Here is a 10,478-nt window from a genome sequence, read left to right as displayed (position 1 = left end):
CATCTATTCTTGGTAGTGGAAATCTTGACTTGATAGTTATCTCATTTAAGCCTCGGTAATCCACACAGAGCCGTTTCGTTCCGTCCTTCTTCTTAACAAAAAGCACTGGGGCTCCATAAGGAGACGCAACCGGAAATATTAACTTTTGCCGGAGTAGTTCATTAATCTGCGTCTTGAGCTCGGCTCGATCTTGAGGTGAGAGTCGGTATGGAGCTTTGAATGGTGCCTTGGAGTCGCTCAACACATGTATCTCGTGTTTGACTCTGGTGAAGTTAGATCCTCCTTCTGGTAACTTCAATTGGAAAACGTCTGCATATTGTTTAAAAATTTCTTCTTCTTTTGTAGTTCGAACTTTTTCTTGTTCTGTAGTCACGTGGTCATCCGCGACCATTTTGACCAAAGCCAAATAACATTCAGTTGACTTACTCTTTAAGAGCCGGTTAGTCTCCTCAGCTGATAGGAGATTTAGAGTAAGCAGGTTATTGGTTTGATTTTTGTTCTCTTTAATTTCTTGAAATAATGGTAACAATTCCTGATAAAATTGTATAAAAAAAGGGAGTCCTAAAATGACTTCCTGATCTACGTTCTGGGTGACGAACCCTCTGAAGTTGTAATCGATCTGACATGTATTGCGTGATATACACATGTCAACATTGGACCAATAAGCCAACCGTTCATGTGGCTTCCCAAAGGCGTCAAACACCCGACGACTTCTCTTTAACGGAATTTCTTGTAGTCCTAACTTTTCCATGGTGCTCTTTTTAATGTAATTAGCAGTTGCGCCACAGTCTAATAGGGCGGTTACATTGATTGAACCTACCTTAACATTCATAGTAATGAGGGGTAGGTTGAGAGGGTCAGCAGTAGTGGTAATACTAGCCAACACAACGGGCTCTGGGTTGTGTCGGCTTACCAGTTTTTTGGCCCTTCAACCATGGCAATATCTTGGAAAGGTTCTTCGTCCCTTAAGTCTGCAGATTTAATGGCGGCTTGAGCATCACGAAGTTTTGAGCACTGATGGACCATGTGTCCTTCCTCCTGACATAAGTAGCAGCGCAAAACCCTTCTTGGGCCTCTTGGACCCCTAGGTCCTTGAGATTGAGGTAATGCGTTGATACGGGTCCTCTTCGGAGGGGTCTCCCTCATGCTTGATCGGTATGATGGTTGGGTCCGAGTACCAGCAAAAACCTTCATCGCCAAGGGCGCGCCGAAAGAAGCCATATCGAGGATGTCAGCATAACGTTGAGCCTCTATAAAACCGCGGGGCTCCTTAGCGACAACATGAATTCTCATGTCTCTCTTGAGCCCCTGTATGTAGGTGGCCAAGAGATGGGCGGGGTTTGGGTTGTCTAATTGATTAACCAAACGGTCGAAGCTCCGATTGTAGGCGTTGACGGACGTGGTTTGTGACAATTCTGCGAGTTGATTGAGAAGCATCTGCTGGAAGTTTGCAGGTAAAAAGTAGGCTCTGAAACTGGTGAGCATGTCACTGAGATCGGAGTCGGTTGACTTTTCGTCAGCCGTGGCTAAAAACTTCGCATACCAGGTCATCGCATCCCCCCGGAGTTTCACCGAAATCAAAAGGAGTTTTTCCTCTCGGGATCCGGATAGTTTGGGCATAATAATCTTAAAGTGATCCATCCAAGAGAGAATCAATGATAGGTCGTCGGATCCGTCGTAGACCGGCATGTTGTTCAACAACAACTTTTCGCGTTCCGCGTTATTCATTTTAAACCTAGTGGTGCTACCAAATGTTACACTCTGCTTCTTGTCGATGATTGTTCTCGACCAAGAAGATTCAAATTAGGTGATCACAAAGATGATCCTTCTCTTAAACTAAATAAAGGTGAAAACAAGAGGAATGTTGAATCCTTAAATAAATAAAATGATTGAAACTAATAATGGGGTGTTGGACCCGTTCTGGGAATAAAAGGCTAAACATAAGGCGATACGACAAGGATAAGAGATAAGCGGTGGGACATAAAGTGATACCTCGATGAGGTAATGCAGATCATGGTTTCGTATGGTACCATACCGTTGGTAACCAGGACTCAACCCAACCATGATCCAATAATATAACAACTAACACATCAGCCGGCCTAGTATAGTGGTCAGTACGAGTCGTTGTGGCCGACTAGACCCAGGTTCGATTCCTGGGGCCGGCATTAAAATTCTTTTTTTTGCATCAACTTTTTCTAACTATAGATTTCACTCTCTTTTAAATTGCAAAGAGATAAACTGACATAACATACTCTATTATTATAGTTGAAATTGGGAGCTCCCATGTCTACAGACAAATTGTGATTTAGTGACATACAATCAACTTTATCACAGCTCAAGACATAAATAATGAGTTTTTTTTTTGGCAAAAAAAATATAAGACAATAAACATGGTAAATTATAAAAAAAGAAATATAGAAAAGAAAAGCATGATATAAAAATAATATAGATACATTTAAAAATCAACCGTTGATCAAATACTAACTTCACCAGTTTTCTTGGTCAATTCTTCAGTTTCTTCATCTTCTTCATTGTCGTTTTGATCAGCTAAAACATCATACATTGATCTAGCTGGCTTTGCTGGGCTAGCTTCTTTGGTTTCAGTTTCTTTTGGTTTGTTGGAACTTCTTCTAGCTGGAACAAATTTACTAGTTCTAGCACTTGACCAATCCAAGTTGTCTTCTTGTTTGCCCCCTCTACCAGAATTGCTTCTACCAGAACTCTTTTCTTTGGCTGGTAATGGGCCTCTTCTGGCACCCCAGTCGAAATCTTGCTCCTCACGCTTTTCTCTTGGTTCTCTTGGTTCTCTTCTTGGCTTTCTTTCGAAGTCGCCGTCTTCTCTAGCAGCCAAAGGACCCTTTCTAGCACCCCAGTCGAAGTCTTTTTCTTCACGTCTTTCCCTTGGCTCGCCTCTTGGTCTTCTTTCAAAGTCATTGTCTTCTCTAGCAGCCAAAGGACCCTTTCTAGCACCCCAATCAAAATCTTTTTCTTCACGTCTTTCTCTTGGCTCGCCTCTTGGTCTTCTTTCAAAGTCATTGTCTTCTCTAGCAGCCAAAGGACCCTTTCTAGCACCCCAATCAAAATCTTTTTCTTCACGTCTTTCTCTTGGTTCGCCTCTTGGTCTTCTTTCAAAGTCGTTGTCTTCTCTAGCAGCCAAAGGACCCTTTCTAGCGCCCCAGTCGAAGTCTTGTTCTTCACGTCTTTCCCTTGGTTCGCCTCTTGGTCTTCTTTCAAAGTCATTGTCTTCTCTAGCAGCTAAAGGACCTCTTCTGGCACCCCAATCGAAGTCTTCTCTTGGAGGTCTTCTATCGTTATTTCTATCTGGGGCAGCAACAGCAACATACACTCTTCTACCGTTCAATTCACTACCGGACATGTCCAAAGCTTGTACCAACAAATCCTTAGTGTTGAAAGTGATGAAAGCGAAACCCTTCAATCTGTCTCCTTCTTTTGGAGCATAAAAGTTACTGAAAGATTCTTGACCCAAATTATTTTCAAAATGGTTAATAACATCATCTTCGGTGACATCCCATGACAAGTTGTTAAGTCTAGCCTTGAATGGAGGAACTTCTGGGACAGGGTATTCTTCTCTTTGTGGACGTTGGCTCTCGAAAGGTTTTGATTCGAAGGAATTAGGTTCAAAAGTCGATTTGGTAGTTTGGACTGGGACAGAAATAGATGAGTAATCAATATCTTCATCAGCCCAGTCTCCTAAGCTGTCATCTCCAAGGAAAGTAGCCAAGGAGACTTTTTGGGCCTTTTGTTTTTTTGGTGCTGGTTGGATGTTAGAATAATTGATCCTACATAACATCTGCTAGAAATTCGGGAGGAAAAAAAAAAAAAAAAAAATAAAAAAAAAAAATTGGAGTTAAATGAAGAAATGTCAGAAAGATCATTTATCACATATCTAGAACACTATGTGGACAAATTCAAAACATACCCATAATGAAATTTTAATCTTTTGATCTGACAAATAGTTGTAGCCCTATTGTTAAAGCAAAAATAATTGTTTGAATTATATCCAAAGTACGTCTTTGTAAAAAATTTTTTTTTTTGATTTGGTAAAAAATCGTTTTAGATCAGCAGGCACGTGAGTGATATTGGATATTAACCTTGGGAGGGAGGTACAACTGGCCCCTATACCAAAAATTATGGTACTTATAGGGTATATTGTCACTATTTGATTTTTTTTTTTTTTTTTTTTTGATTCTTCACAATATCTAACCATGACTCTGGGGCTGCTTACCAAACCCAACTGTTTCGAATTTTTTTGAGTTATATCTCTTTTAGAACCAACGAAGTGCTTCACAGGAATGATTGCCTCGTGGAAGCTTGTACATAAACAAAGAAGCTACAATACCGAAATTATTAAAGATGCATATTTTCAAACATTTTTGCTTGAAATATCATTGGAATATAAAATGCTAAGAGATCCTTGATATCAACAGAAGACATAGAATAAGAGCAGTGACCTACTTCTTAAGTTAAATCATAAAATCTGCCTCTTTGATCTGTAAATTCTTCTCCCTTAATGTTTAAAGTGTGTAACCCACTAACATCCAACTTTTCCTTTGGCTCATCGTTTTCATCGCTGCTGGTATTAGTCGTAACAGTGGTAATTTGCTCACCTTCACTATTAGATCCTGCGTGAGTATTAGCTGAAGCATCTTTCTTAAAATCATCGATATCCTTAAGCTCGTTTGCAGTAGTTTTCGCATTGAGTTTCTTGATTTTCTGGACAATAAATGGAACCAATCCATCACAGATCAAGATGATACCAGTATCATCGATTTCTGCCCCTCTAGTCAATATCGTATCGGAGTTTTCTTTAGTAGGAAAGATAAACTCAGCAAATTCTGGTCTAGAAAATTTCAAGTATTGATCTATCACATCCTCCAAAGGAAGTTTATTTTTGACGGTATCATTCTGAATCCATCTAACCAATCTCGTGTCAGCATCAATATCGATGAAAATTTTCATAAGTGCCAACTTGTTCAATTGCTTATCATATAAGGCATATAACCCATGGACGATAAATATTGGGAATTTCTTGCTCGCCGAGTGTTTGGAATAGTTAATAATATCCTCCCTAAGCTTTTTGAAATTGAATCTATTTGGTAACAAAATCAGAACATTTTTATTTTTGATCATCTCCGTCATTTCATTACTTTTACCAGTAGACTCAATCATTTCATTATCCAAATCTTGCAAATCTGTAGCAGATAATCTTAAATCATTCATACCATCATTGATTACTTTATCATCACCACCGACAACGTTGCTCTGCACCGCATTCAATTTCAGGAATAGGTAATCGTCCATATCTATTAATTTGATTTCGATTAGATCTTTCAATATGAGAGACTCCTCTAGTTCTCTGGCTATTATTCTAGAGGCTGTGGATTTCCCACTTGATTGTCCACCACCAATCAAGATAATTGCACATGATGATGCTGATGAATCCTTTCGACTAGGCACACTTATTGGAGACATTTTTCTTTCCTTTTTCTTTCTTTTCTAAGACCGATAATATTATTAACAATCCATAATATACTATAGTAAACTAAATAGCTTGAGAGCAGTCTAGTACAAAGGAATACAAACATTTGAACTCCGTATTTTTTTTTTTTTTTCTATTGGTTTCACATTGGGCGCAGGATCCACGCTGGTGGATGAACGATCGAGAAAGGGCTTTCCTGAAGTTTTGAGGCGAGTTCTTGAACAAAAAAAAAAAAAAATGAAAAAAGAATTCAGGAGTTAAGGGTAGAGATAAAGAACATTTCCGCTATACATATTAACTATTTGTGACTAGAAACTTACTTTTGTATATAAAACATCACCAGCTAATTTATGAGGTCGATGTGGATGCAGCGATACAGCTCTCACTATCTACACGGTAAACTTCAATAAATATTTAATAATTAATTGAATAAAACTAACGCAAGAGGATAGAAAATTTCGATACCACAATTGGGAGATTATTATCCGCTGTGAAGTATTTCAACAGGTGTCAAACCCTTGACGGTTACTTAATGTTGGTACTTCAAAAAAAAAAAAAAAAAAAAAAATAAAACGCACACTAAATACTAACAGCGCAACATTAACAGGGCATTTGTTTCATGGTTTTGTGGATGACGGGCCATAATACAACCCTTTTTCTAAAACAAAAAAGGTTTACAACAAAATATTTATTGCTTTTACTGATATATACTACCATATTGGCACGAAAGAGACTAAAAGCATTGAAAAATTAAAGAAAATAACATTTAGAAAATTGAGGTTACCCGGTATAAGGACATATTAATTTGATCTAAAAAGGAGAGAAAGCCCTTATAACATCCGCCCCTATGGCGCAGTTGGTGGTCGCGTTACACTCATAACTGTGTTGCAATGTAAAGGTCCCGAGTTCGAGCCTCGGTGGGGGCATTGGATAAATATTTTTGTATTATATCAACATACCATTTGAAAAAGTATTCACACATGAATAATCAACCTCTTTTTTTTTGTTGCCATATAGTAGGAGTAAATTGCCATTACTATCATTTAATATATATGTGTATATTACTGAATGTAGATCATTGAAGGAAGGGATTACTATTTAAGGGTCTCTCGCAACCCGCTTACCTTAGCTTGTAGATAGTAAACAGAATCAACTAATTATCATCCTAGGTAATATACATCAACTAATAACGAACGCTTGAAATATATGATAGTGATTTAACTGTAACTTCCCAGGATGCTAACTTATAAGATGCTCAACAATTTCTAGTCCATTTGACACTAGTGATGTTTGGGTTTATTTTGTTCATTTTTTTTATTTTTTTTTTTTTTTTTTGATTTTCCGTTTTTGGGATGATCTATCTATCTACTTACGTTTTTCCTCTATTTGTTCATTTTTGACCTTTGTTGTCTACTTTTTGTCGGAAGAAGGGGAAAAACAATAAATACTATTTTATTTTATATATCGGTATTATTAGTATACAAAATGAACACCCCTCATGACATTGATATTCCTATAACTGATCTCGATGATTCTGACGAGGATGACATTATCATTCACCAACCGGTCGCAAATTCTCTAATAATTGAGAACGATGATGATCACTTTGGAACAAAACCTCATTCGAGCTTTTTCAAAAGGTTGATATCACCACTCAGGTTGAATTACTCTGAACTTAATCTCCAGAGAGAGTCAATTGAGTTGGCTGACTATAATGTTGATATTGGTCAACGAATAAAGAATCCCCATTTCTTGGATTCTTCTCCTAAGAGTAGTAGCTGGATCAAGCGGATGTTTTTCCACATTACCATTTTTGGGTTCATGGGCAGCTTATTGTTGTCTTCAATAGCAATTTCCAATCATAAACAAGACCAACTAAAATCCCATTTGTTTGACACCGAAAAGCCAATTTACAACAATGGGTCGCACGATTTTTATCCAACTACAATAATGATCTCTTTAGATGGGTTCCATCCTCATTATATTTCGCCACAACTCACGCCATTCATGCATAATTTATATATTGATTCTTACGGACCTCCATACATGGTCCCGTCATTTCCTTCATCGACGTTTCCAAACCATTGGACAATGGCCACTGGATTGCTTCCTGCATGGCACGGGATTGTGGGGAATACTTTTTATGATCTAGTCATTGAGAAACAATTCATTAACGTTGATGGCGGGTCTAGTTTAGATAAATATTGGTGGGGTGGTGAACCAATATGGGAAACTGCATTTTACCATGGTGTGTCGACCGCGGTTCATATGTGGCCAGGTAGCGAAGTACCCATTGATCTTGGCAGGCCGTTAGAATTTGACAAATACAATGGGTCAGAATTGTTATCGAAAAAAGTCGATCGATTGATCGATTGGATAGATCGGGATATTAGCAGTCGACCAGAATTGATTTTGGGGTACGTTCCAACTATCGATTCTATCGGCCATAAGTACGGCGTTAGTGGGAAGCAGTTGGAAAATGGGTTGAAATATGTCGATAATTTTGTGGAAACTGTTATTCTTGAGTTGCAAAGTCGAAATTTGAGTGATATTGTCAATTTGATAATTGTTTCTGATCACGGTATGGCACCGACTTCCGATGATCGATTAATAATGATCGATAATTTAATTGATTTGGGTAAAATCCAACATTTTGATGGCTGGCCATTGTTTGGATTGAGACCTTTCGAAGAGAATTCTGTCGAAGAAGTTTATGAGGATTTGGAGCGTCAGTACAATGAATTATCAAGCCCACCACACTTTCAGATATTTAGAAAAGAGGACATGCCAGAAGAATGGTTGTTTGGGAATGTTGATAGTCCCTATGATGACCGGATCGCCCCAATTTGGTTAGTTCCTGACGTCGGGTATGCTATTGTTATGGAAAAAGAGGTGGCTGATAATGGCGGGACTTATAAAACCAAAGGAATTCACGGTTACAACAACACAGAAGTGCTAATGAGAGCGTTGTTTTTGGGTACCGGTCCATATTTTGACTCAAAAGTTGAAAAGTACGGTAAAAACAAAGTTGAACCATTTAGAAATACAGAAATTTACAATATCGTTTGCGATTCTTTACATTTTAAACCAAACGAGAATAATGGGACGACTAATCCGGAATTAGTTTTCCAAAAAATATTAGAAGATGAGTGGAACGATCCTGTTGATTATCCGAATGTTGATTTTGAAATAGAGATTATTGTTGATGCCAATGCCACATATGATTTATTGTTTAGAAGTGACGGTAATATCAGTGAAAAGGAAGTGGATATTCCTTTGAACCCAACCAGCTCATTATTGTCAACTGAAGAAGTCATCGGGACATCAATTACCCCGGAGTCGGTTCCTGGTCCAACTTTCAAACCAGACCATTTTGAAACCATTACTGTTACAAAAGAGACTACTACTAGTTCGACAAACACTGTGGAGACTAGTAACTCCGTGGAGACTTCTACCCTGGAGACTTCCAGTACAGACTCAGTTCAGGAGCATGATAATTCTCTTTGGAATTATCTTGAGGACAAAATAGAGGGGATTATTGAAGAGATTGGTGATGAGGCCAAGGTAATTTTTGATCAAATTAATGATGCTGTTAGTAAAGATGATAGAAACTAATAAATTTTAGCTTTCTCTTTTTTTTTTTTTTTTTTTTTTTTATTTTTTTTTTTTATTTTCTTTTATTTTTTTTTTTTGCTCTTCTTATTGGGTTTTAGGTTTAAGTTATTATTATTATCGTTGAGTTCGATCGATACCCAATTAATTCGTGAACACTTTTCTGTAACCTATTCTAGTAATCTTCAAGACAAATTACAGCAATTTTTTTTTCTTTTGTTTGGCCCCCCCCCTGTTAATTTATTCTATTTCAAAATGGACGTATACCTGTCAGTTTTCGGGACGTGAATTGGCCTAATGCATGAGAGAATGTTGGCCGGAATTTTGACAAGGTTTGTTGCATGTAGAGGAGGGGGGCATAGTCAGCCGGGAACAATCAGTGCAATTTTTCCAGGTTGGCCAAGGGTCGGTGGGTTGATTGTTTAATATATTACGTGAGCAGAAAGTGCAGTAGCGGGCTGCTTCCACAACAACCACAATAGAAAAAAGGGCGGCGGTGGGCGGGAAGAGATTCTTCGCTACTGCCACACCTTGTATTAAGATTTGTGTCGCTGGTTTGTACAAGGAAGTGGTACATTCCTGCCCCTCCCTCCCCCTTCAAACAACAATCGATGCGCGGAAAGCTTGATGTCACATTCAACATTGTTCAGATACGTGCTTTTTATGATATCGAGAAAATGACCATGTATATCCATCCAATATAACATCACTGAAGGATGTTTGAGCCAGAGTGAGGTGGTGGCTGGGCTTTGTATTATTGCATGTTTTTTTTTTGTTTTAGCTGGTGGTGGGGGTAATTGCTAAAATCTTGCTTTTTGGGGTTTTTCTTTTTTTAATCTCTGAGACATATTTGAGGATAGATGGGCGAGATTGTAGTAATAAAAGAAGAAAATAAGACTTTTAAATTGAGTAACAAATCAGTGATTTCCACCGCATAAAGCCCCTCCAATTTCTGCTGCGTGCGCCATGGAGAAAGTTTTTTTTTTTTTTTTCTGTTCCCGCCTCATTTCTCTTTTGCGAGTGGTGGCGGGAGGGCAGGCCTCTCGGATAACTTACTTGAATCTTCAGACAAACCCTTAACACAGACAAATGTACACTTCTTACGCTCCAGTATACCTCTGTCGTTCTTGCTTTTCCCTCATGCTGTTGTTAGGCGGGAGAAGCACAGCGGTCGGGGGTTGGTTTGGGGACTCAGATTCTACAGTAGTAAGTGCAGCGATCAGCGATCTTTAATTAACTTGACTCTGATGAATTGGATGTTAATGACATGCAACCATACCCTGGATATAAATTACTGAGTTAAATATATTTCCATATTTATGTATATATATATATATTCAAATGAATCCCAGAATGCTCCTTTTCA

The 10,478-nt window shown here is 38.3% G+C and overlaps 3 protein-coding genes across 3 annotated transcripts; 1 reads left to right on the top strand and 2 right to left on the bottom strand. All coding sequences in view use genetic code 12, as the record gives it.

The window, feature by feature from the left end:
* Positions 1 to 2,473: 2,473 nt before the first annotated feature.
* Positions 2,474 to 3,944, bottom strand: TIF3 (Tif3p; the record flags this gene model as incomplete). The annotated part of the gene is made up of 2 exons (XM_064997274.1): positions 2,474 to 3,774; positions 3,941 to 3,944. The coding sequence occupies 2 exons, from the start codon at positions 3,942 to 3,944 to the stop codon at positions 2,474 to 2,476; spliced, it is 1,305 nt and encodes a 434-aa protein (XP_064853346.1).
* A 535-nt stretch (positions 3,945 to 4,479) lies between these two features.
* On the bottom strand, positions 4,480 to 5,493 carry DAS2 (putative uridine kinase DAS2; the record flags this gene model as incomplete). Its single annotated transcript, XM_064997273.1, has 1 exon — positions 4,480 to 5,493. The coding sequence occupies one exon, from the start codon at positions 5,491 to 5,493 to the stop codon at positions 4,480 to 4,482; it is 1,014 nt and encodes a 337-aa protein (XP_064853345.1).
* A 1,492-nt stretch (positions 5,494 to 6,985) lies between these two features.
* DASC09_036730 (alkaline phosphatase family protein) lies at positions 6,986 to 9,115 on the top strand (the record flags this gene model as incomplete). Its single annotated transcript, XM_064997272.1, has 1 exon — positions 6,986 to 9,115. The coding sequence occupies one exon, from the start codon at positions 6,986 to 6,988 to the stop codon at positions 9,113 to 9,115; it is 2,130 nt and encodes a 709-aa protein (XP_064853344.1).
* Between the last annotated feature and the right edge of the window lie 1,363 nt (positions 9,116 to 10,478).

Source organism: Saccharomycopsis crataegensis (assembly GCF_037102585.1).
Source record: "Saccharomycopsis crataegensis DNA, jcf7180000000084, whole genome shotgun sequence".
NCBI classification, from domain to species: Eukaryota; Fungi; Ascomycota; class Saccharomycetes; order Ascoideales; family Saccharomycopsidaceae; genus Saccharomycopsis; species Saccharomycopsis crataegensis.
Note: the sequence above shows the minus strand (reverse complement) of the source record. Positions and strands in the feature narration are given on the sequence as shown.